The 27,420-nt window shown below is 40.9% G+C and overlaps 1 protein-coding gene across 1 annotated transcript in view; it reads left to right on the forward strand.

Annotated features, from left to right (window-relative positions):
• The window catches only part of Vps53 (VPS53 subunit of GARP complex), a 122,688-nt gene that overhangs the window by 73,632 nt on the left and 21,636 nt on the right, over nucleotides 1-27,420 (forward strand). Inside the window, exons 14-18 of the mRNA XM_020157928.2 lie at nucleotides 5,139-5,381; nucleotides 7,164-7,311; nucleotides 11,268-11,350; nucleotides 12,726-12,804; nucleotides 25,531-25,679. Of these exons, the coding sequence (XP_020013517.1) occupies nucleotides 5,139-5,381; nucleotides 7,164-7,311; nucleotides 11,268-11,350; nucleotides 12,726-12,804; nucleotides 25,531-25,679 (702 nt within the window). The remainder of the gene's footprint in view (nucleotides 1-5,138; nucleotides 5,382-7,163; nucleotides 7,312-11,267; nucleotides 11,351-12,725; nucleotides 12,805-25,530; nucleotides 25,680-27,420) is intronic.

The raw sequence follows: 27,420 nt of genomic DNA on the forward strand, positions 1-27,420 counted from the left end.
GTCTTGGTGCCACACAGAGCTGTGCATTTACTAGCAGAGCTAGTTTGCTACTTGAGTACGCTACTTAAGAGCTTCCAATTTGATTCGTCCTCTCTACAATGAAGTTAATAATGTCACAGGCTTTGTAGTGAGGGCAAAACAAGATGATTCGTGGCCCTTGGCAATCAGTAAATGGTGCTCAAGAACTGTGCCTGCCCTGCCCTCCCCGTGATCTTGTTGTGATTCCTGTGTGGGTGGGTCGCTCGCTGCCTTAGTGTTGCAGGTTTCCTGCTCAGCTTCCCAACCTGCTCCAGCCAAAAGCCAAGCAGCAGTAGGAGGGCTGCAGAGCCAGTACCCAAGAAGGACACAAGAAGTAGGTTCCTACTGCCACCTTGGTAGCAGATTGGGCTAAGATGTCCTTATAGATTTTCTCCCTCTTAATTATGTTCAAGGAGGACATGCGTATATCTGCTCCTTGAGAATAGTAGTGATTTCCTATGGCTGACTTCTTTTTTTGGGGTTTGAACTCAGGGCTTTGCACTTGCAAAGCAGGCACTCTACCACTTGAGCCACACCTCCAGTCCATTTTACTCGTCATTTTGGAGATAGGGTCTCACAAACTGTTTGCCCAGACTGGCCTTGAACCATGATTCTCCCAATCTCAGCCTCTCAAGTAGCTAGGATTATAGGCATGAGCCACTGGTGCCCAGCTTCCTATGGCTAACTCTTATGGAAGAGATTTCTACATCATCCCTGCCTTCACGTCATCCTGTGGTATTCTCAGTCAGGGAAGTTAGTGGTGACTCTTTCTTCCTATCTCCTGAGTTCCCTATGATAACTTTTGTTTAAGCAGAACTCTCCACCCCATTTCTGGATCTGTCAAGTGTAGGGTCTCTCTGCAACTAGTTATGCTTATAGTTTATTTTGAATTAATTTCAACTTACAGAAGAGTGAGAAGAACTGTATATAGAGTTCCCGTGTGTTCTTCAGCCAGACTCCTTGGTTACTCATCTCTCCCTTCTCTCACATACACATACATGCTCACATGTATATGCACATGCATCTTTTCTGAACCATTTGAATTCTCAAGTCACAGAAAAGGTATGCCATTACTCCTTAACATATCAGTATACATGTCCTGAAAACAAGGACCCAACCTACATAACTACAGCGCAATCATCAAAGTCAGGGAATTCACAATGATACAGTATTACCATTTAATCCATAGACCCCATTCCATCTCACCAGTGGTCCCAGTCATGTTTTGTAAACAGATCAGGATCCACCCCAGGATCACAGGTTGCAGAGTAATACCATCTCTTTGTCATTCATGACCTTGAAATTTTTGAAGCACATAGGCCAATTATTTTGTGGAATGTGTTTGGACTTGTCAAGTTTCCTCATGATCTCTACAGAAGGAGGTTCTGTGTTCCTCTTAGTAATTCATATTAAGAACACATACTGTCAGTGTGTCCCATATCTCAAGATGTTCATTTTTATTACTTAGTATCAATGTTTGCCAAGTTTCTTATTTATTAATAAGTAATTAACAAGTGTTCAGAGAAAATGTAAAACTTTTATTTTTCCTCATGTTTCCCTTACTTATTTTACCATCCATTGGTAATTCTCGCCTGAATCATTGCTAAGATGGTTGCCAAATGGTAATTTTTTTCCACTTCCATCATTTCTTTTACGTTTATCTGTTGGTATTATACTTTAAGAAAAAGCTTTTACTTCTCTCTTTTTTTTTTTTTTTTTTCTTTTTGGCAGTATTGAGGCTAGGACTCAGGGCCTCCTGCTTGGTAGGAAGGCACTCTACCACTTGACCCACATCCACAGTTCTTTTTTGCTTTAGTTATTTTCTGGATAGGGTTTCATATTTTTGTCTGGGGCAAGCCTCAGACTGTGGTTCTCGTACCTCCCTCATATCTTGAATCACAAGCATGTGATCTAAGATTATGGACCACCTTGTTGGTTGAGAGGGGGACACAGATCCTCCTGATCTCTGCCTCCTTGGTAGCTGGAATTATAGTCACAAGACATCACACTGAGAATTTCTTCCTCATTTAACTGTGTCAGTACAGCTCATGAATTCCTGTTTTATTCAATGTGTTATAGACATTACTATCTTCTTGCCTTTTACTTTATATATTGGAATAAATTATATTACTTTTGAAAAGATTCAAAAATAGTATAGACTTCCCATATTCCCTTTGCTCTACTCCTCCCTAATATTAAAATCTTACATAACCATAATGGCAGGAACTGTCCAACTGCACAGTACCTGTTTTAGGGTATGAAAAAACTTCCTTGTGATTCCAGTCATTAGGTCATTATGCCATGCATTCCTTTTTCCAGGAGCCCTACACGAAGATCTGACCAAAACTCAGATTAGTATTCGATGCTTGGAAGAAATGATAAACATTTTTTGAAAAAGTTTGTATCTCATACTCTGAGCCTTGCACAGTGTTTGGTTGGATTGGCTCATCTATTCAAAAGTAATAAACCTATCCATTCCCACTGGGGTGCCTTTTACTCTTTATCTGTGAAACATGGGCTACTCTTTCTGCATCTTGTATGGAAGCATACTGACGCAGAGTAGAACATGGCAGGGCGGGGAAGGTTTCCTCAACTTCTTTATTTCTCATCTACACAAGAGGACAAGGCCAAAAGTAACTTAGTGGACAGTTTGCGAAATGTAGATCTTTAGAACTTTTTTCAGTGAAAATTTTCTTGATGCTGTATGCTCCTAATTAGTTATAATCTCACTTGTTGGGTTGTCTCTGAAATAGCAAATACATATGTGTCCAGCTCCTGGAGGAGTATATGAATGATTAAAATAAAAACTCTCCAGAGCTCCAGCTGGTTTGGAGATTCGACTGTCTCCTGAGTGGAATCTTTTGCCTTCTGTTCCATGTTCTCCACTGTACAAGCCACCAGCCATCTCCACTTTTGCACTGCTTCATTCCCATCCTTAGGAACAAAATGCAGAGGTTAACCAGCTAAGTCTGTACTGGGTACTAACATGAAGATTAGCCTGACAGAGAAACCTGAGCAGTGAGTTGGGAGCATGAACATTCTCTCTGCTGTTAGGAAGCTATGATTGTAGACATGGAGCTGATCCTACTACTATAAAACAAGCACCTTTTACTCTTGGTACCACCTATAGCTTATGAGAGGTGACTGGATGAGTGCTATCTCAGGGAGGATTCTGGAATCAGTGGTGGTGGTATACACCTATAATTCCTGCATTCAGGAGGCAGAGGGAAGAGGATTCCCAGATTGAGGCCAGCCTGGGCAAGACCCTATCTCAAAAAGTTTTTTTAAAAAAGCAGGATTCTGGAATTATCTCATTGATTAGTGAAAAAGAGCTGGTGTTGGTTAACATCACCCACTGTAGCCGCAGGGTGGGAGAAACTTGGCATATTTCTTGCGTTTTTGGCATCCTTACACTGTACAGTAAAGTGTTAAGAACCAAGTGGCAGCGAATGGCAAATGTTAGAAGTTCCAGTTGAGAGTGAGATGGTGCAAGTTGGCATTGTGCAGATGAGGCACTGAGTTGAGGAGCTGAGGTGGAAGGAGAGCACTTTGGCCAGAACATAATAGGTAAAGACTCAGCAATGGGAGGAGCAGAGCGGGGGCCACCGAGAGGTGACTGTGGAGAAGAGGTCTGCTGAGGAGTGGGAGAGTAAATGGAAAAATGGAGCAAGAAGTTGTAAGGAATGGGGTGATGACCTTTCCAAGGTCAACTAACAAGGTCTTTCTCAGTTTTCTGACTATCATCACAGACAAAGACCTAGCCCCAGCCTGAAGCTGTTTTGAGAGTGGAGTGTCCACATCTGGATATAGTAAACTTTGAATAACAAGAGCACTTGAGTGAAATGTCAGTTTTTTCCTATTCCTGCTAATTGATGCTGTGTGTGGTTCTTGTCTTTTTCTTCCTATTATATAAATATATTTTAAAAACACAGCTGGATTCCTGTAGCCTTAGCCAGCAGGCTAAAAAGGTACCACATGTCAAAAGCAGGGCCTCCCATTGTCCACACGGCACAACTGTGTAGAGGAAATTATTGCAACCTTGTTGGATTCTAGCTCCAGATGACTCAGGGTAACCAAGGCAAATTCAGGGATATTTGAATGGGAATTGGAAGACAGATCACAACCACTGCCACTGTGACCTGGGGCAAGCCGGGAGCTGCTCCTAGCTACTCTTCTCCCAAGATTTTTTCTTTTATATCTTTGATTCTGAAGGTTCTAAGAAAAAAAAAAAACTGAAAACTGTGTTAGGAAGGAAACACTAAATATTTTTTTACCATCATTTTTGTTCAGGTATTTATCCCTGGGCTACCTTTAGGTCCGTGATGTCTAAATTTTTGCTGACATCATAACTTTTGTAAAGGAGAGTGGTTAAAAGCACAAGGCTTAGAGCCAAGCTGCTTGGCTTTGAGTCTGGCTCCCCCACTTTCTTGCTATATGACCTTGGATAAGGTGCTTAACTTTTCTGGACCTAACTTTTTGACAAGGAGGACAGTAGCAGTACCTACTTGGCAAGGTTACTGTGAAGAACACATGAAGTTCAATAAGATGACTATAAAGGGCTGACAGTGGTACATCACAGGGTTTGGAAAATGATCATTGTCATTATTGTCTAGGGTCTTATTTGTGGAAGGGGGGAAATGGTACTGAATGTTAATAGGACCACTGTACTTACTTAATGGCGGATTCTAAACTTGACTTTGCCACTAAGTTTTGTGACAAACTTCCTAGGTCTTAATTTTCTCAACTTCTGGAGGAGCCAACAATACTCTACCTCCCTCACAGGTCTTGGAGTCAAATATGATCATGAAATGCCTTGAAAAGTATGAAGCAGCACAGAAATGCCAAACTTCATTGCTGTCATTATTGTATGGGGGGGAGCAAATGTTGATAATGATAAAAATAGGTCCAATTTTAAGTTTAAGAAGCATCAAGGTACTGGAGGTGTGGCTTAAGCAGTAGAGTGCCTGCCTGCAATCAGGCAAATCTCGGTACTCACAGCAAAAAAAAAAAAAAACACATCAGGAATGACTGCTTGCAGGATCAACTTACAGACATCACACACAGGTGCATCAGCTTTATCTTTCTTGAAGTAAAATAACATTTAGGTTTCTTCCTCCTAGAAACCTTGGAGAGCTGATAGATCGGTTTGTGGCTGATTTCAAAGCCCAGGGACCACCTAAGCCCAACACTGATGAAGGGGGTGCCGTGCTCCCCAGCTGTGCTGACCTCTTTGTCTACTACAAGAAGTGCATGGTGCAGTGCTCACAACTCAGTACTGGAGAGCCAATGATTGCTCTGACCACCATTTTCCAGAAGTACCTCCGAGAATATGCTTTGAAAATCCTCTCTGGCAACCTCCCCAAGTGAGTCCTGTTCTTCTGGTCTGAGTGATGAAGTGAGATTCTCAATATTCCTAAATATGGCAATCTCTAATGGAATTCACTTTGAAGTTGTTTACTGAACTGCTGAGAGCATAAAGGAAGAAAACACTCTTACTGAGTTCCCATGGGGCTGTCACTATTTCCTCTCTAATGACATTCCACAGCTGATTAAGACCATTAATGGAGATGCCCACCCTGGTGCCAGTATAGGTCACCCTGTACCATGGTGGACTCTAGGGAATCAGTCCTGTTACATGTATGCATTTAATGTACATGAATTCAACAATAGCTACTTGGCAAGAAAAGCAAAGTGATGGAAATAACTATTAAGCAGCATGGGCAATTTCATTCAAACTTCATTCGGTGTGCTTATGCCCTGGAGTGACAGGTAGGAGGCTTGAATCTGATTTTCCCATTGTTTGACTAGGTTCTAAAGTCCATCTGGTGGTATGTGTATCTTGCTATATGGAACAGTCTGATGTGTAAAGACCTGGTAGGATTTGTGGGGAAGGGGCCACATAGTACAACTAATTACAGTGACTCCAATATATTTTGAGACATTAGAAGACTGTTATATTGCTTGTTACTTCAAATAAGTGGATCATTCAACTAGGGTTTTAGAGAGGTTTTGGTCAACTATAATAGAATATGACCTAACATAATGCTTGTGAATTTAGTATTTACAAATCATTCCCATGGCTAAATTAATAATTCTTGGACTATTTCTATCATTGTCACTAAAATGGGTCATGGTAGGGAGTTCTACATTATTTAGAAGAAAGAGAATAGAATCCTATTCAGTACAGGGGGTCCTACTGGTGAGAATTTCTTTATTATAATAAAAATTATTTTTAAATTTGTAGTATTTTCTGTCTTGATTATCAAAATAATATAGGTTAATTATAATTTAGAAAGCCCAAGGAAGAAAATTAAAATCACCTACAACCTCAATACACAAAGAAAACCTTCTTTAAGTTTTTGCCACATATTTTTCCATTCTTTATCAATGTGTACAGAATGGTGATATGTGTGCTCTTTGTTTCTTATCTAACAGAATTGAGACTGTACTGATAGTGTTATGCCCTGCCGTGAGCATTTTCCCATGAGCATTCATCAGCATAGCTGCTAAAAACAAGTGGCATACTCAGCAGGGGGTTTGTTCACAGGAACCAGGGCAAGGTGAAAGGAAGCAGCCGAGGACTCTGTGAGCAATTGTTGCCACCTTAGAACCCACCAAGGAGCTGGGGCTGTGCACCAGGGCTGCCCCATGGAGACTAGAGTCAACTGCTCTTTGGTCTCTTGAGGTGGTTAGGACTGGGGCAGGAACTGTGTCTTCCCATTCCCTTCTGTACTCTTCTCTTCCTCAAGCACCACATGTACAGTCTCATGCAGAATTTCTTAACTGAAACAGTTGGGGAACCAGCTTTTGTGCTACGGGTGATCCAAAATGAGTTCTACATTATCAGGAAATTCCAAGCTAAAGCACGAGGCAGCTAAGCAGCCTCCTCTGCAATTATTGGTTCATGATAGCTAATAGGACTGATTACTGGCTCAGACTTGGAATTGCCTCTTCCTATTCCTGATGGTAAGAGGATCTAAACAGATGACAGTCAAGGTGAGGTCAGGAGGAAAAGGACTCATTGTACGTGGATTTATTTGGACTCTGACCAGCCATTTTTCTTTGTCTTAACATACGCAGTTTCCGGTTCAGGAAGCAAATTATTAGAAGTTCCTGCCTTACCAGTTCCCATTCCTTTTCTCTAGAACCACCAGCAGCAGTGGAGGACTGACCATCAGCAGCCTCCTCAAAGAAAAGGAGGGCTCTGAAGCAGCCAAGTTCACTCTTGAGGAGCTCTGCCTCATCTGCAGCATCCTGAGCACAGCCGAGTACTGTCTGGCCACCACTCAGCAGGTGAGCCGTCCTGGTTTGCCCACACCACCTTTTTTTCTGAACTGTCCAGGCCACAGAGCTCAGGTGAAGGAGCATGAACCTCAACAAGGCCACATACAACCGTGGGCGGACCAGTTGGCTTCCAAGAGAGGAAAATACCACCCAGGCAGCCATTTCATAAAGGGTCTTGTTAAAAGGAGACTGGGCAAGAAAGTATGACCAGTCTCCTTCCTAGAGTTGTGTAAGCCACCCAGTGGGTGTGACCTCTTAGAAGTAGGTCAGTAGCACTGCTTCCCTTGTGAGAAAAGCAATAATTAACTTAGTGGTACCAGGACCCAGCCTTTTGTGGTGATGAGTCAAACAGTTACTCCATTCTCATAAAGCAAAATCCTTTAGGCTTCTATGTGTCTCCTGAAATTTTATAGCTTTCTCAATCTGCTGAGACAAATCACCATTGTTTGAGAGACTGACGTTGAGGAACTGTGAAGCAGGAATGGGTGATGTCTCTACTGGAGTCCCCCGAATGGCAGTTCAGCAAACTGATTTAGCAGAAGGAAGACCCAGAGTAACTTTCCATTCAGCCTTAGATATGGGATTAGAAGATCTTTTCCTTATGTAGTCTGGAATCCTCCTAAGGCTCAAAGAAAGGAAACAATTCGGGACGGTTCTGCTCATCCACTTTTTTGTGTTTATTTACACACATCTAGATCATAAGAGGACAGTCGTAAAAGATACTTCGGGCATTCCAGCTTGGCGCTCCTGTGAGCCAAGCTACAAATACAAGAAATGTCCCTACAAAGACTCCAACAGTTTAGAGTCAGCCAGCCAGAGGCAGTCAAATGCACTACTTGGGACATAGTCACATAGTGTTACATAGGGAATTATTTGTAAAGGCTTGACCTTGCAGCCAGAGACAGTAACCCATTTAACCCTAAAACCCCCCCAGGACATCAGTATCTGAGAGGACACTATTTAAGTATTTTAGTGTGTGTGCAAAAAGAGAAAGATGTATATGGTCAATTAATTTTCAAAAAGGTGCCATGTCAGTTAATTAGAAAAAAGAAACCTTTCTAAAGATCATGGCTACAAGTATTTTAAATATGGAAAACAACCTCAATCCTCATCTCATACCATATAAAAAAACTAATTCAAGATGGGTAACAGACTTAAATATAAAGGCCAGAATCATAAAGCTTCTAGAAGAAAAACAGGAAAAGATCTTTATAACCTTGGTAGCCGAAGAGTCCTTGGTCAAGATATAAAAAAAATACTAACCACAAAAATTTGGCCGGCCTTCATCAAAATTAAAAATTTCAACCAGGCACTTGTGGCTCACACCTACACATAGCTACTTGGGAGGCTGAGATTGGGAGGATTTCAGTTCAAGGCCAGCCCAGGCAAATAGTTCAAGAGAACCCCCCCCCATCTCCAAAATAACCAGAGAAAAATGGACTAGAGGCATGGCTAAAGCAAGTGCAAAGCCCTGAGTTCAAACCCCAGTCTCACCAAAAATAATAATAATAATAGTAATAATAATAATTGAAGAGATAGAATAATAGAAGAGAATAAAGTAAGCAAAACTGATCATGTAATGACAATTGGTGACAATAGGCACTTTAGTATATTCTGTATTTTTTGTAAATGTTTGAAATTTTTCCTATTAAATAGATTTGGTGGGTGGCAGCACTAGGGTTTGAACTCAGGGCCTCACACTTTCTAGGTAGGTGCTCTACCACTTGAGCCACTCTGCTACCCATTTTTGTGATGGGTTTTTTTGAGATAGGGTTTCTCAAACTGTTTCCCCAGGGCTGGCTTTGAACTGCAGTCCCTCTGATCTCTGCCTCCTGAGTAGCTAGGATTACAAGCATGAGCCACCAGTGCCTGACCCTATTAAATAGATTTTTGAAGTCAAATACACTCCTAAAAAGTTTCAAATATTATAGAAACATATACATGAAGGATAAAGTTTCCCCATAATCTCATCCCTTAGAGTAACTATTGTTATCTATATAGGATGTATATTAGTATATCCTTCCAAACGTTTTTTGTTTACCTTTTTAAATACAAATTTGTCAAAGCTCTATGTGTTACTATGCTTCCAGCGAGCAGCATTGTTTTCTCTGTAACTAAATCATGGACATTTTCCACGTCAGCATTATCTTTGTTTTTAACACCTGTCCAGGGTGTTCCATTCATTCTTTCATTTCTTCAGAAGATCTCTATTAAGCACTTATTATGTACCAGGCACTGTGTCTGGTGTTAATTAACAGAGGTAAACAGTGGACAAGTGTCTTTCTATTAAGAAATTTTAAAACTAATGTTGGAGACAGATGATAGGTAACTAAGCCAAGATTTGTTTCATGATGTTAGAAAGGAAGTAAGTGTCAGGCAAGGAGCTTGGAAAGGTTGGGAAATGGGGTGTGGCAAAATAGTGGTGCTGCATAGGAGAGGTGTGCAGGGAGCGGTTCAGGAGGAGGAAATAGAAGGGTGGAGTGTGAAGGTCCTGAAGGAGAAAGACTCTAGTGAGTCCCAGCAGAAGCTTAACCCACTAGGTAGAAAGTAGCAAGATGGGGCCATTGGGCTAGAGAGGATCCAAACCATGGTTAGAGGTTTGGGTTTTATTTTTCAGTGCAATAGCAGAGGCTGCTGAAGATGGCAAGCATAAGAAGTCTGTGCCATGAAGCATGTCATCAGTCCCTTGTAGAGATACATGTACAGTGTTTCTAGGTTTTTCAGTAGTATGAACCAACACTAGACTGTGAACTATTTATAAGACGAGGATTGAGCGCATTCAGGGTGGTATGGCGTAGACATGCAAGCTTTTTAAGAACAGGATGTCATTTGATTTGTTTACTGTATATTCCTTTACTCTGTTGAACAGCCTGGCACAAAATAGGCTTCCAGTAAATATTGGTTGAGTTAACGAATGCTGAAAAGCATCTTCCACATCTCTACATTATTCTAATTATTTCTTTGAAATGCATTTCTAGATGTGAAATTGCTAGGTTAAAAGTTGTTATATTTAGGCACAATGGCTCATACCTGTAACCCCAACTACATGGGAGGCATAGATAAGAGGATCATGATCTGAGGCTGGCCCCAGGCAAAAAAAACACCCTACCAGAAAAACAACTAACACAAAAAAGGACTGAGGGGGGTGTGTGTGACTCAAGTGGTTAAGCACCTGTCTAGCAACCATGAGCCCCTGAGTTTAAATCCTAGTACCACCAAAAAAAGGTTGTATATTTAAAGTTTTGCTTTTTAAATACATTGCCTTCCAAAAAAGTTGCTCCCATTTATACAATTCTAAGAGCATTATTAAATTTAACACAAAAGCATTTATTATTCTTACAGTGAGTCTGATAGGTTTGGGAGTGCTAGGATTAATCAAGTCCTAGGGATGTATTTGGGTATTTGCAGTTCCTGGGCAATTGTACTTTTCGCTGAGGCTTGAGGAGCATGTGAGTATTTCTGTCCTTGCTATAGGTTAATGGAAGTGTGGGTGTGTTTCTCTGATTTACCACCCTGTCTCTAACTCCTTAGCAAGGCAGAAGCCCATAGTAACTCAGCAAATATTTTAACTGATTTTACTGCCACTTACCATTAAAGGTTTCCAACTTTGATAGGCAGATATACAGTTCATGGAGCAGGGGACATCTTAAAATTGAGACCTTTTCAAAATTAATCATACAAATTATCAGTGTGCCGTAGGAAACAGGCCTAGCACAGTGCTAAGGGTATGGTTCTCAGGAAGTCTACTTCTGGCTCTCCCACTTACTCTCTTGAATAGGCTACTCCAATTTTTCATCTGTAAAATGAGGATAATAATAGAATCTTCCTCATAGAGTTGTGAGAATTAAATAAGTTACATGAAATGTCTAGAATTATATCTGATTCATCAAAGTTGTTAAAGGTTATTATTCTGATACTCCTTTGGTTCATCATTAAGTGTGTTTCTATTTCTCTTTTTCTAACAGCTGGAAGAAAAACTGAAAGAAAAAGTTGATGTAAGTCTGATCGAACGAATCAATCTCACAGGAGAAATGGACACATTCAGCACGTATGTACCTTGTATGTGTTTGCTCAAGGCCTGTCCTTCTCCTTCATGGAGCAGTACATGTCAGGCTGGTGGCTGTAGTCACTACAGAGCCTAAGAGGTTTCCAGGGTCTTCTGTTAGACTGGGATTGTGCTCCACTAGCCACTAAGAAGCATTAGAATTGCTGCAGCCCATTCCTCCTCCTCCAGTGTGCTCTTTTTTAATGATTTTATTGGCATATGATGGTTGCACAGGGGACACACTGTTATATTTATATATGTGCTTAAGATATATCTTAGTTGGATTTACCCCCTCCATCATTCACCCTCTTTCCCCTCTCCCCCTTCTTAAAACAATTTCAACAGGTTTCATTCTTCTATTTTCATATATGGATACAAATTACATCCACCATATGCACTATCATTCCCCTTTTCATTGTGCCTAACCGCCCCCCCACTGGTATCCATCCCTGGAAAAAATTTATTTTTCCCTCCTGTCCTTCTTTTTTTTTTTAAGTGTATATTGATAGTCCAAAGGGGTTTACTTCAGGCTTGTATATATTGTGCTTTAATCAAATTAACCCCATGCCACCTGTTACTTACTCATTCTTTATCACCATGTGTTATATTATATTCATATAGAGAGGAGTTGTTTCAATATTTTTAATTCACTAACATTTTCTTTCTTTATCTCTCCCACTGCCCTCCAGGGTGTTCTTTTAGCTTACATTTTATGGGGTGGATCTTTATCATTGCATTATCTAGAATAACAAAGAGAAGAAATAGGGCTGGTTCAGGGCCTTCCTACCTAATCTACAAAGGTCTAAGCTCACCTTTTGTTTTAGAATAGAAAGCATAAATGGTGGGATTTCAGCACTTAAAGTATAAGAGTATGCATGTGGGTATATTTGGGGGCTGAGGGTAGACTCTAAGAACTCACACAGTAAAGCCTTCTTGGAATATGTCTCTCCTTGCTATGACCTTGCAGTATCTTTGCTGTTGTCAGCTCCTGTCCTACTGCCATCAAATGGAATAATGATGCACCAAACGTGAGCTTTCATTCAACCTCTTGTTGAGGAGAAAAATCAAAATTGTCAGTTCATTTCCTCCCCGTTTCCTTTTGGTTTTGTTGTTGTTGTTGTTAAGCTCTGACTTTATAAAACAGGTACTTCTAGAGGAGAACTCAAATAGGGGTGGCAGTTAAGGGGGACTAATCATGGAAGTTTGGGTCCTGATTAGGTGGGGATATTCCAAACAAGACCAGAGCCAACAGCTTCTTTATTATCATTAGTTAAAACTCAAGCTTTTATGATGAATGAAGGATCAACATTTTACACAGGTGCCTAAACATTAGGAAGGGCCTGTCAGTCATTCCACCAACAATTCGTTTTATTTGCAGCGTCATCTCCAGCAGTATTCAGTTGTTGGTCCAGGATCTGGATGCAGCCTGCGACCCTGCCCTGACTGCCATGAGCAAGGTAAGGTTTAGGAACTGGCATCTTCCTAGACTTCTGAGGGCAGTGGAGATGTTTTTCTCAGCACTTGCTTGTTAAGTGGTTCAGGCTCCTCGTCAGTGCTTCAAATGTCAGCTGAGAGACAATGGAAAGAAAGACCTCCCTGACTTCTCAAAAGCACTCACTTATTTTGCATCTTAGGTCATTGCCTGTCCCTTTGAGAATGAGACAGAGAGCAAATATGTTTGGTGAGTCTAGAAGATATGTTGATTAGCATCTGACATACGCTAAAAACCTTAATGTGGTCTTACCAGAATGAATATTTTTGTTAGCTCTAAAGCAGTCATTTCTGACTCATTCTTCATTCTTGCTCACTGAGAGGTTCTTCAGTTCTTTCTGAGCTCTGGTGCCAATGCAAGATTATTTGACTAGTTTGTGGACTCTGGTTTTCTAAAATCCTAGTGATACCTCAGTCAGCCCTCAGCCCCTAAGTTCCCCCCTTTGGCACTTACCATGTACTACCTCTTGTTGCTGTTTTTGGATTTTATGTGTCTGATTGTGCTTGTACCTTTTCTTTCTAAAAGAAATGAGAACTCCTGCTGGGTGTAGTGCTCAGGCCTATAATCCCAGCACTCAGGAGACTGAGGCAAGAGGATCATGAGTTCAAGTCCAGTCTAGGCTACATATTAAGTCCCTGTCTCAAAAAGAGAATGTGAAGTCCTTGAGTATATAGACTATGTTTTGTACCACTCTCTATCTCTTATATTGTCTTGAATATTGAGGACTCTCAGGTTTGCTGATGAAGTTGATTTTTTTTAAACCCAGCTAACAGGAAGCTACCCACTGTAGAACTTTGCAGAGCATGGGTTGGCAAACTATAGCCTGTGGGCTAAATTTGGCCCACTACATGTTTTTGTACATAAAGTTTTATTGAAACACAGCCATATTCATTCATTTACATACTATCTATGGCTGTTTTTCCGGCTTCAACCATAAAATTGAGTAATTGCAATAGAGACCATATAACCCACAAAGCAAAAATACTTACTATCTGATCCTTTACAGAAAACATTTGCTCATGCCTATTTTAGAGTCATGGGCTCTTGTGGCTGTCCTTTTTTTTTTTTGTCCTTTTTTTTTTTTTGTGGCTGTCCTTGGGGACTCTTGCAAATTCTGGAGAAAGAACTTTTCTGGAACATCTCTCAAGGTTCTGTAAGCACACATTTGGTCTGAATTTGGTTTTGCAGTAGATTATAAGTGTTTAACAAAAATAGGCTTAAAACCAAAACGTAGACTTTGGGATTTTAAGGAGTAAAGTAGGAAGCTGTGAAGTAACTGACCAGTCACATGCTAATAGGTATTTGCCGGTCCTCAGTGTCCAGTAGTGCACTCTAAGCAGGCAGGTGGGGGCCCTGCCATTCTCTAAAAAGAACATAGCCATGAGGATTCATCCTGTAGGTGCTGATTATCCCCTAGCTGCTGGTGAGCCTTCTCTGCATCCTGCATGTGATCTTTTCCAGCTGCTGTCTCTCCTGAGCTGCCACACACTTCAGCCTGGAATGCAGCTGGTGAAAGAATTTTCACGTTGACCAAAGGAAGAGTGGAATGTTTTTTTCTCAGCAAAATAACACTTGGAGTGGGTTTAACACTCCAGGTGTTGCTTATATGAACTGTCAGTTCATTAGGTAGATTTCCCTCAAGCTTTCCCCTACCTCACCATCCATTTCTCCCCCAGACCCACACCAGCAAATATTAACCATACCTCCAGAATCTTTTGTTTATATCATAGGAAAACTCACAGACTTGGGAACAAGCAGCTGGGAGGCCATTACTTTTTGTCAGAGTCTTCTGGAGTTCTAGCAAAATGAAATCCATGTGATGAAAATAAACATGCCAAGTGGTCACAAATTGATTCAACATACACCCTCTGTTATTTGTGCCTGCATCCTGTTACATGTAGTTTCTTCTAGGATTTTCTAAAAACTTTTGTGGTAATGATTATCTCTGCCTCTGATTTCATCATTTTTGCTGCTGGTTGGACGGTTCAACTTAGACTTTTCCTATCACAGACTGGGAAAGGGATAGCCATTATCCCCGAGTGCCTGGATTCTAGTAGGTGAGGTACAAGAGATGGGGGAGGTAAGAGGACTGTCCAGATAACTATGATATAAGGTACAAGGAGATCAGTACCATAAACAAAGTGCAAAATTCCATATTCAAGACAACATGGTATAAGACATGCTCCATATACCTAAGGAATATCTAGAGACACTTAACTTGAGTGAATTTGTCATTAGGAGTCTATTCCAAACAAGGTGACCATGTGAGCAAAGGTTTGCAAAGTTATCAAAGCTTGGAGTTCCATCAAACCTGCCAACTCAATAAACATCTTGGGAATACCATGGAGGCTTTGTACTTAAACAAGGCTAACCTCAGGGTTTTATACTCTTTTGATTCTGAGAAGACTCCAAATCACCAATGGTACAAATAAGTGTGTTTTGTATTAATGAGAAAAATGTGAATTGGGCTTGCGAAAATGGAGTAGAGTTCTTGGTTGATTCTGAGTTTATGGAGCAGGCTTCCTTAACAAGATGGATGGAGTTAGGCAATGTGGCCATGTCATTCTCCTGAGAGGTGACCAAGATATCAGGTGATCTCCTCCTTAGTTGGCATGTAAGGCTTTCATTATTTGTCCCTTGACTCCTGTGTCTGTAGACTCCAGCCTCTGAACCATTTCACTTCCTGAGTGTACATTGCTTTTTTGTGTTTTCTGTGCCTTTCCACAATCTCTTCTTTCTGCTTAGAATTTGTCTTCGCACTGTGTTCTTCCCTACAAGCACATCCTTTAAGATTCAGTTCAAATATCTGTCCCTTCTTTTAAAATTGAGTTATGATTTACATAACGTGATTTACCCCTCCTTGAATGTGTAGTTTAGTGGGCTTTAGGATATTCACAAGGTCATGCAGCCATCACCAGCTAATTCCAGAACATCTTCATCACCCCAAAAAAGACCTCCCATACCTTTTAGCAATCACTCCCCATTCCCCTGACAACTATACTTTCTGTCTCTGTAGATTTTCCTGTTCTGGACATTTCACACAAATAGGACATTTCACACAAACAGGATCATCCATGGTATAGCATGTACCAATACTATATTCCTTTTTATTTTTTTCAAGTGCTGGACTTTGTGTTCATACACTCTACCACTGAGGTATACCCCATAGTCTGTTTCATTCCTTTTTATGGCTAAATAATATTCTGTTGTAAAACGATACCACATTTTGATCTATTTTTCAGTTGACAGACATTGGAGTTTTTTTTCCACTTAACTATTATGAATAATGATGTGAACATTTGTATACAAGTTTTTGTGAGAATATATGTTTTCTGTACTCTTTAGTGTATATCTGAGAGTAGAATTGCTGAGTCATGTGATAATTTTGTTTAACATTTTGAGGAACGGTCAAGTGGTTTTCCAAAGTGACTTGCCACCAGCAAAGCAGGAGGGTTCTGATTTTTCCTATTATTAAAATGATGGCCATTCTTGTGGGTTTGAAGAGGTATCTCATTGTGGTTTCAGTTTGCAATTCCCTGATGACTAAGATGTTAAGCATGTTTTCAGGGGCTTATTGTATATCCTCTTTAAAGAAATGTCAGTTAAATCCTTTGTCCATTCTTCCTATTGTTGAGTTGTAAAAGTTCTTTCTTTCTTTTTTGTTTTTCATGTTTCTTTGATTTTTTGGTTTTTGAGACAAGGTGTAGCCCAGGCTGGCCTTGAACTCTCCATCCTCCTGCTTCAGCCTCCCAAGTGATGAAAGTTCTTTTTATAGTCTTTAGTAAATACATGATTTGTAGATATTTTCTCCTATTCTACAGGTCATCTTTTCATATTTTTTTGGATAATGTCCTTTTATTTGCTGAAGTCTAACTTATTTATTGTTATTGTTGTCGTTGTGCTTTTGGTGTCATGACTAAGACACTATTGCCTAATTCAAAATATAAATATTTACTAAATGTTTTCTTCTAAGAGTGTTATACTTTTAGTTCTTAACATTTAGGTCTTCAATCCATTTTGAGTTAATTTTTGTATGTAACATGAGGTAAGGATTCAACTTCATTCTTTTGCATGTGGATATCCAGCTTTCCCACCACCATTTGCTAAAACAGTCTATTCTTTCCTCTTTGTGTAGTCTTGACACTTTTGTCAAAAATCATTTAACAGGAGCTGGGCGCTGGTGATTCACAACTATAATCCTAGCTACTCAGGAGGCAGAGATCAGGAGGATCAAGCCAGCCCCAGGCAAATAGTTTGCCAGATCCAATCTTGAAGAGCTGGTGGAGTGGCTCAAGGTGTAGGCCCTGAGTTCAAACCCAGTACCACCCAGAAAAATCAGTTAACAAGGAATTGGGGTATGGCTTAAGTGGTAGAGTGCTTGCCTAACAAGTGTAAAGCCCTGAATTCAAACACCAATACCACACATACACTCACAAAAAAAAAACCGTTAACCAAAAGAAAGAGAGAGAGAAAGAAAGAAAGAAGGGAGGGCGGGAAGGGGAGAGAGAAAGAAAGGAGGGAAGAGAAGGAAGGGAGAAAGGGAGAAAGGAAAACACCATTTTGATTATCACTTTGTAGTAATCTTTGAAACCAGGCACTGAGTCCTGAAGCTTTGTTCTTCCTCAACATTGTTTTGGTTATTCTGGGCCCCTTACAATGTCACCATTTCTTCTCTCACCCAGAGCATTCTTCTTTCAAGATACCATAGTTCCTGTGCTCTCTCTACTTTATTACACAATTATTTTCATATCTCTGTCTTCCCTGTTAAGCTTTTAAAAGCTTGAGGTGCGTGTTTTACTCCATGGCATAGGCCAGTACTTGATTTCTAGCAGCACTTACTGAATGACTTAGAAGTAAAGAAGACATGATGAAAGAACTTAAGGACTGTAGACATGCATTTGACCAAAGAATAGTGACAAATTGTGACACAGATAACTACTGAGCATATTGACCTAGGTGGAGCTAGTATCCTGGATGTCTTTGTGGAGATGACAGTAGCTGAGCCTTCCTGAAATCTAGCATGGAGCAAGCACTGCCGAGGATGCTCCTCAGAGTACTTGAATAGCAGGACTTCTTCAGCAAGGCAGCTGACTGAAGAAAGGGCAGAATTAGGAATGCTCAGGCACCACTGGTAGCTCCCCTAAGTGTGGGCAAGAGCCTTGTGGTTAGTCAAGAAGAGGAGAATATGGAGTGGCCAAGATTGGCAGAAGATATATACAGGCTGGGTGGGTTGGCACAGTCTGTAATCCTAGCTCACAAGAGGCTGAGGCAAAACAAAAGGTTCAGTAGTTCCAGGCCAACCTGGGCTACATAGCAAGAAATCAACAACAATAAAAAATACAGCCAACCAGGCATGGGGGTATACATATGTAATCCTACCACTCAGGTGGCAGAGGCAGGAGAATCCTAAGTTTGAGGCCAGCCTGGGCTATATAGAAAGATATTGTCAACAAATAAATGTGACAATGATACAAAATCGGCTGAAATAACTTCCTGAGTCAGGAGAACAGCAAGTCAGTATGTGCCCAGCACTGCTAGCTTCATGCAAGTGTTTGCACATTCTTATAAGCTCTCCAGGCCTTCACAGTCATCTTGACAGATACCAGGGTTCAGCCAGGGTGTGGTGGTTCTCATCTGTAATCCCAGCTACTCAGGAGGTAGAAGCTGGAGGGTCTCGAGTTCAAGCCTAGCCTAGGCAAGTTATCAAGGCCCTGTACCAAAAACAAAATTTTTTAAAAAAGGGCTGAGGGCATGGCTTAAGTGGTAAAGCACTTACTTTGTAAGCATGAGGCTCTGGGTTTAATCCCCAGTACTTTTAAAAAAAAAAAAATCAGGCTTTAGCTTTTCATGGTCAGACACTATGACTTCCCCCACAGGGAAGAAGATGTGTTGAACAGCCAACCCAAGTATTCCAGGCTGCTTTGTAATTTTCCCCTGATAATTAATTAACTGTCCTTCTGATGTATTTGCTTACTTGTTTATTTCTTTTTCACACCCAAAACATACAGCTTACAGAAATAAAACCAAGTCTCCTGATTCTTGAGAAGAAGGTTGTTTGGAGTGTTTGGGTGGAAATTTGAAGAGTTTTGTCTTTTAGAAATAAATTCCACAAATTCTTGGGAATTAATATGTCTGATTATGGCCTTACAAGTAAGGTTAAAAAAAAAAATTCTTGGCCTCCTGAAAAGGCAGCATTGGTCCCTTAGTCCCATGGTCCCCTCCTCACTACGTCCTTTTACTAGGGCTTCTCGCTGGGTTGAAAGAATCTAAGTCTCTTCAAAATCAAACACAATTAGTTTTTTCTCATTAATGGCAATTTTAGAAGAAGACAAAGAAACTGAATAAATTAAATTTCCTTACAGTCTGACATGTAATTTCTATTAGGTTTCAGGATGGTGAACACGTACTAATTTAGGAAACTGCATTGCTATCCCCCAAAGACATTTCGAAATAGCGAGAACAGTCCTCAAATCTGTTCTTATTTTCCTCAGTCATTAAAGTGCAGATCTATTGCAGAAGGCCCTTGAATGCCATGGTTAAGAAATCTGCAAGTTCTCTTTCCACTTATAATCAAGACACATCTTTCTTTTTTCATAAAGAACATTGTATTATGATAAAAGGAAACCACTCTCATGCGGTTTTATGTGTGAGGCACTATGTTAGAGCATTCTGTGGTTATCTTTCAGTAATAGATAGTGAACATTATCATCATTCCAGTTCTATAGTAGATAGCTTGCTCAAGCCCCACACCTAGAAGATCACATATGCAGGGTTAGAACTCAAACCAGCTCATTCCAGGTTTCATCATCTTGGGTATGAGGGCGATCCAGCTGTGACATCTGTCACCCCATTGACCACCAGGGTTGACTCGGCTGATCTGGCTGGCTAAGCAGGTGTCCCCTTCCTCCCTCACCGCTCCATGTGCATCCCTCCCGAAGCTGCATGCTCGGTCGAAGAGGATAACCATCTCCAATACAGGAGGTCCGTTCTCTGGTCAAGGGTATATGAGTAGCTGCGCTCCCCTGCTAGAAGCTCCAAACAAGCTCTCAAGGTCCAGGTTTCACTGTCTTTTTTTTGGGGGGGAGGACTGATATTTGAACTCAGGGCTTTGTACTTGCAAGGCGCTCTATCACTTGAGCCATACCTTCAGTCCAAAGACACCTGTCATGCTGGCACATTTCTTGTCTTTTTTTTTTCTAGTAGTACTGGGATTTGAACTGAGGGCCTCATGCTTGCTAGGCAAGCACTTTACCACTTGAGCCACTCTGCCAGCCTTCATCGTCTTAAAGTACTATAATCTGCTGCTTCTCTTTAAAATGTATTTGATTTGTTTACTTTTCATAACTATTTAGGTTATTTTCAGGTCCTCATATTTATAGTCTGATAATGAGCAGCTGCTCATTATCACAGACGAGTGTGTGTGTGTGTGTGTGTGTGTGTGTGTTCTGAACATTCAGACTGTTTCTGGCTTGGGGCTTTGTTTGTTTGTTTTGTTTTTGGTGGTACTGGGATTTGAACTCAGGGCCTCTCACTTTATAAGTAGGTGCTCTACCACTTGAGCCATACCCCAGCCCTTTTTCCTGAACATTCAGAACTTCAGATTAATTATCTTAAATGAAATTGCAGAGGTCAAAGGCTATGTAAATGCTAAGATTTTTTTGTAGATATTTTCAAATCGCTTTTAAGAAAGGTTATGTATGTAAAATCACCTTCCCATTGGCTCAGCAGTGAATGGAAATATACACACACCTCCTTAAACCTTTTGTTATCTCACTTTCTATTTTGGATCATCTTGATTTTCCCTTCTAGGAGTTAGGAGCATGTATCCCTTACCAAAGAGTTAAAACGAGTCATTCCTTCCTCCTCCTCTTACCACCACCATTCCCATATCATCTGTATAATCTCATCCTTAGTCTAGACATAGATTTTGCTAGCCCCATTTCTGCAGCTACTTTCAGGTTCATTTGGGGTGGTAAGTCTTCTTTTGTGAGATAATGGTAAAGTGGAAAGAACAGGCTTTGGAGTTAGACAAACCAGTGTCTGGATCTCAGTCTCACTAAGTGCTTATGCCTCACTAGACAAGTCACCTATTGTCTATAAAGCAAGAGTAACAATGCCTCCTTCACTGCATCATTGTAAGCAGTAAGTTCATGTGACAAGGTTGATCACAGTGCCTGTACACAGTATGTAGTCATAAATACTCCTTCCCCTCTATTCCCTACAGAGTGCTGTGCATGCAGAAGGTGCCTATAAAACAAAGCAGATACTTGCTGTAGAAGTCACAGTAGCCCAGATAAGCGTGAAAGAGTGAGCCATGTGCATGTGTGCCTGAGCAAAGTCCCTCACTCAGGGCCCTTGGCTCAGCAGCCTAAACCACAACACTAGACCCCAGTGGCCAGAAATGTTCCCAGAGTCCAAATGTCTGAGACTGTTCTCTGTATCTCTAATTCAGTGATCAAAATTAGTGGGTGGGAATTCAAATTTTCAGTTGAGGAAAATTAGCTTCTCAGAAGACTTCTTTCCAAACTTTATATAGCAATTGAAAAAACAAAAACAAAAACCAGATCTGTAGTAAGCTAGCTGTGAAGCTGTGTTGTCACTTCAGTCTTCAGTGGGTTGGTCAGAATGCTCTGCTACTGTGGGCTGTCTCTGGGAATAGTGATTATCTGTCACCCTTTCCTGTGAAGTGTCAACATGGACCACACACTGCAGGCAGTAGTAGAACCCTGGGGATGCTCTGGGCCCTACATTGTCTCCCTGCAAGTAAATACAGGGTCCTGGAGGCCTCAGCTGTTATCATCTTCTTTTCCTTGCTTGCTGTTCCTATCAGCCCTGCATCTTAGGTACTACTTTTTTTTTTTTTTTTTTTGCAAACTGTTTCTTCTTGTTTATATAGTACCAGTTGAATACCATCTGGCCTTCAACCCCATCCTACCCAGCCGCCAAACAAAGAGCACAAAAGGAAAAACTTTTAACTTATGGAGGAGTAATTTTAAATGCCAAATACAGAATTAACTGGCAATACTGAAATCTTGTTTCGGCTGATAACTTTTCATGATGCTTGTTCTTCCAGGGCTTGTTTCTTTTTTGAAAGACCTTTGATCACTGCATATTTCATTAGCTTCTTTTGAGAAACAGGGCTTACCTTGAACTATCCAGCTAAGTGCTTTCATTTGTTTTGTTTTGTTTTTGTTTTTGTTTTTTAACAAGTGTTGAGCAAGAAGCCTGGTATAGTGTTTAAGCTTTAGACAGACCTGGTTGTCCCCACTCTGTCATTTCCCAGCTATGTAACTTTGGACAGTTTAATTAATCTCTTTGAACCTTTTAAGTTTCTTCACCCACAAAATTATTGTCAGGCCTAACAGAGATCATGTATGACTAGTAAATGAAATGATGGATGTATAGTGCCAAACAAAGCACCATATACATGATAGGGCAATTAAAATCATCACCCAAAACTGTAAGTGATCTGGAATGGCCAAGGGCAGGCATCAACCATCTGAGGCAATGTCTGGACAGAATCACTACTAACTATATTTTGTTCATAAAAAAATAACAATAGCCAGGTACTGGTAACTCATGCCTGTAATCCTAGTACTTGGGAGACTGAGATCAGGAGGATTGTGGTTTGAGGCCAGCCAGGGAAAATAGTTCATGAGACTCCATCTCCAAAATAACCAGAGAAAAATGGACTGGAGGTGTGGCCCAAGAGGTAGAGTGCCTGCTTTGCAAGCACAAAGCCCTGAGTTCAAACCCCAGTCCCATAAAAAAAAAATAGTAAAAGCAAGGGTTAGGGATGTAGCTCAATTAGTAGAGTGCTTGCCTAGCATGCATGAGGCCCTGGGTCTGTCCCCAGCAAGAAAGAGAGAGAGAGAGAGAGAGAGAGAGAGAAGACGGGGTGGGGGGAGGGAAGAAGGGAAAGAAGGAAAAAGCAAAGTCAAATTTCATTGTTTTCTGGTACTTTAAATTATATTCTTTATTAAGCTGACATAAATTTAAAATCATGAATCCATTTTTGCAAATACACTTCTTTTAACTTGACCATAACTGGCTAAAATATTGAAGCATATCAGATCTTTTCACATCTATTCTGCACATTGACACACCTGACTTGGCCAGTGGTTATCAAGAGGACTTAGATGATACTTACATATATTCAGTGGGACCCAAAGAAACCACACATCCCAGGCTTTCTTGCTTTAGGGTCACTTTGTAACCAGTGACAGTGTGTCATTTTATAGTCTTATTCTGTCAATGGAGAACTGTAATATTTGAATAATTATATATAAACTCTTTTAAAATCTTCAGATACCCAATGCTGCCAATGTGGAAATCAATAGTCATTTCCGTGGGGAAACTTCGTGTTGAGTAGAGGTGAAGGCATGAAGCCCTGCACACTTCACTGTGTTTACTTGGAACATTCTGCTCCAAGTCTTACAGCAGAGCTGGGGAAAGGAGGGTGAAGTATAGACTTAGCAGTACCTGTCAGTCTTGACCTCACCTTATGAGCTCATAGAAAATCAAGAATGCTCATTGTTTGGAAGGGTCAGAGATGGAAAATAAAGATGGAAAAAGAACCTCTCAGGAAAACATTACCCGTAACCAAGGCATTCATATTAGAGCTTTCAACTGTTTCTTCATTGATTGTCTTTATTTTGTCCCAGTGAAAAATTTTTCTTTTTCCTGCCAGGCAAGGTGGCACATGCCTATAGTCCCAGCTATTCAGGAGGTTGAGGTGGGAGAATTGATTGAGACCAGGAGTTCAATACCAGCCTGGGACAACATAGCAAGAACCCATCTCAAAAAATCTTTTTTCTCTTTTCCTATCTGGAGTGTTAAAAACAAAAACATAAAACAAACAGGGTTTAAAACAGGGTTTCACCATGTAGCCCAGGCTGGCCTCAAACTCGTGATCCTCCTACCGCCCAAGTACTGGGATTATAGGAATGTGCCACCAACCTCAGCTTTGAAGGCTGGTTTCAAAGCTTTGCATAAGACTTCATGTAGCTGGGTCTTGTTTCCTTAGCTGTAAAGTAAAGATGGTGGTCCTTCTGCTTTTCCGTGGTTCTGTGCTTACATATACCTAAAGCTAAGAATCCAAATATTTGCTGACTTGGAGAAGCCTAAGGACAAAGCACAGTCCTTCGAGCTTTCCAGGGTTGTAATCATCCACACACCATAGGATTCTTTTAAACAAGTTATCGGTGTTGAATTTTCGTTTCCCCAAGGGTTCTATAAAAATAGTGTTTTCTTGCCAGAAACATCAAGGCCTCAGAACTACTGACCTGCTCTGTGAACAGAGCCTATGGGTTGTGTTTGTGTTAGGTTTCAGCACGCCATCCAGCTTCACTTTAAGAGGCTGACTCAGCAGGGCTTCTCCACACGTTCCCACTCTTGTCAGGATCCAAGTGTCCACTCCCTGCCAGCTGGGGCAGGCTGGGAACCAGTGCTGCTCTGTGTCCCTTTGTGTTCTCAAGGGAGGAGAAACGCTACAGTGTTTCCTCTTTCTGCTTTCCAGGGCATATCTCCCAGTTCTCCTTGGGATGTCAGAACTTGAGCTCTTTTTTGTTCCTTACCAGTCAAAGACTACATCAATCATGTCCTGATGTTCCTCTCCCCCAATCCTGCCATGTTCCCCATGTTGCCATCATACCCTCTGACCTTTCCCTAGTATTTGCCAGATATCCTCTTCTCGTTCCCTTTATTGAAATCCTGCCATAATCCCAAAGGTTTAGGAATGTAATATTCTATGCACAGACCTTTTTAAATGTTTATGTTTTTGTTCAGGAAGATTTCAAATATATTCAAAAGTAGAAAAAGTACAGTAAATCTCGTGTGACCCAGCTTCAGTAATTGTGTTTCATCTGTATCCCCATGCTCTCTCTTCAACCCCAGTGATTTCAAAATAAATTTCACATACTGTAACATTTCTAGTTTCCTTTTTAAAGAATCCCAAACTCCTCCCAATTTACTTAAGAGAAAGGTATAGATAATTCTTTTCCAGGCTTTACTGCATTTAGCTCAATCGCCTCTCCGATCCCAGAAACAACATGTGCTTGGATGTAGACATCCCTCCCTTGTTCTGCTACAATCCCTGCTGGTAGAACATTTGTTGAAAGAATAGAATCCTTACTCTTCTGCCTAGTAAGGGTTCTATTACAAAATGGCAACTTAGATGGGAAAGGAAGGCTGTTTGAAGCCCTCCTACAAGAACCAGGAAAGATGCCTGAGTTCTACTCCACTGTCAAGAATAAGGTGTAAACTGGATATGGTGGCCTGCACCTGTGATCCCAGCTATGAAGGAGGCATAGGTAGGAGGATCAAAGTCCAAGACTAGGCCCAGACAAAATTAAGAGATCCTATCTTTAAAACAACCAAAGCAAAAAGGGCTGGGGGCATAGCTCACCTAGTATAGTGCCTGCCTTGCAAGCACAAGGCCCTGAGTTTAAACTCCATTACACACACACACATACACACACACACACAAGACAGAGTGTGCATGTTTTTGTTTATTCATTCAGACACTACATTACTAAATAGGTAAGACAAATTCCCCAAGACAGAATGAGCTAATTTCTTTGATACCAAGCAGTGACCTGATTTCCACTCACTCTTTGCATTCCCCAGTTGACAGATGACACTGTTCCTCTGCAAAGGATCTAAAGTCTGGTTCTGTCCATCTCTATTTCAGATGCAGTGGCAGAATGTGGAGCATGTTGGTGACCAGAGTCCCTATGTGACCTCTGTCATTCTTCACATTAAACAGAATGTCCCCATCATTCGTGACAACCTGGCTTCCACACGGAAATACTTCACTCAGTTCTGCATTAAATTTGCAAAGTAAGTTCTGGAGCATTCTCATCACTGAGTTAGTTTTTTTTTTTTTAAATAAACTTTACATTTGAGAGCAATTTTAGTTTCATAGCATAATTGAGCAGCAGGTATAGAGATTTTCCTTATACTCCATGCCTTTCCCATGCCCAGACTCCTCCATATCAACCTTCCCCATGAGGGCTGTGCATTTATTGTAGTTGATGTGCTCCTACTGACACATCATCACCCAAAGTCTGTGGTTTCCCTTGGCTTCATTCTTGTACCTCTCTGGGTCAGACATATCTGTAATGATGTGTGTCCACCTTTATGGTATCATACTCAGCAGTTATTTTAATGCCACACTTATTACCCAGCATGCTCATAAGGCAAATGTACCTACCATCCAGCTGGGGCTCATTCTGGCTCCTGTAGACAAACTAATACTAATCTGCACCCAAAAGGACCATAAAAATAAAACCAAATGTGTTGCTTAAGGTCACATATACAGTAACAACAATACAATCACCAACTATATCAAGGCAACAAAAATGAGTTGAAGATCCCCTTAGTTCAAACTATATGTGCACAACCACCCCTTGCCCCTGTTTGAGTAATTAAAATTGTTTTTCAGGACTCTGATGTACATATTTTGTCCCTTAAGGGTAGGATCCATCAGTCGTTTTTCTTTTGAACCTTTTCTTCCTCCTTCCCCATAGTACTTATTACTGTGTCTGCAAGCATTTATCTATCTGTAGATGTTCTTGAGTCCAGGGAAAGTACTAGAAATTAGGAAGAACAAGTCAAGGAGCTCCATTGCTAAGGTAGACAAAGCAAGCACTGAGCTGCATGTCTTCCTGTCACATCCTCGTGTGTGGCCATTTCTGGCTTGAGTTTTGAAGCAAGGAAATAGTTTGGTCCTTTGCCAGTCAGCATCTGGCTGCAGTACTGTTTCCCATAAGACCAGGCAATGATGAGGGCCAGCGTCTCCTTGGACTAATTATCAAATGTGCATTTTGGCAAATTTCTCAGGGAAGAGCTTCAGGAAGGTCGGCCCTGTCCAAGCTACTGTATTTGGGTTGTTCTCATCGAGGTCCCAACTGGTGATTCAGGACTCCAAGTTTCTGTCCTCCCCACATCTCTCCCAGTTTGTATTCAATTAGGGCTTTCCCTGTCTGACATAAATAAATCCCTAAGGAGTAACAATAACAGTGGCTCATAGAGTTAGCTTTAGTTTCTACCTTGTCAAGAAAGGATAGAGTGGACTCCCCAGGGAAGCATTTGTTTTTGCAGTATGGCAGATGGACCAGGAGTTGACATTCCCTTCTCTCTCTGGGTGCTCATTAATGTGCATTAAAAGCATTGCTGATAAATCACAACGTGACACTCCCCATAACCGCAGGTAGAATTGTCTCTGTAAAAATTCACTGTGACTAGAAATCTCCATTGTGGTCATCCAAGTGTCTGATTGAGCTTATGTTAGAGTAAATAAGGAATCTATTGCTTAGCTGGTCCAAGCATTGGCCTCACATTCTCTCCAAACCCTTTAATTTTATTATTAAGCTCACATTGAGTGAACTGGGAATAGGATGCCCATCTACACATCTGGAAAAGTTCAACCTGGAATCTAGAGTGCATTTCTGTTTTAATCCGTGGTGCCCTCTCATCCTTGTAAAGTTTCAGCCCAACTCTAGAATCTTTAGAGGTAAGGATTATGCGCTGACGCTTACCAGCCAAGAGCAGTAACCACCACCATGCTCTCCTGATGGCC

Source organism: Castor canadensis, chromosome 11 (assembly GCF_047511655.1).
Source record: "Castor canadensis chromosome 11, mCasCan1.hap1v2, whole genome shotgun sequence".
Lineage (NCBI taxonomy): Eukaryota > Metazoa > Chordata > Mammalia > Rodentia > Castoridae > Castor > Castor canadensis.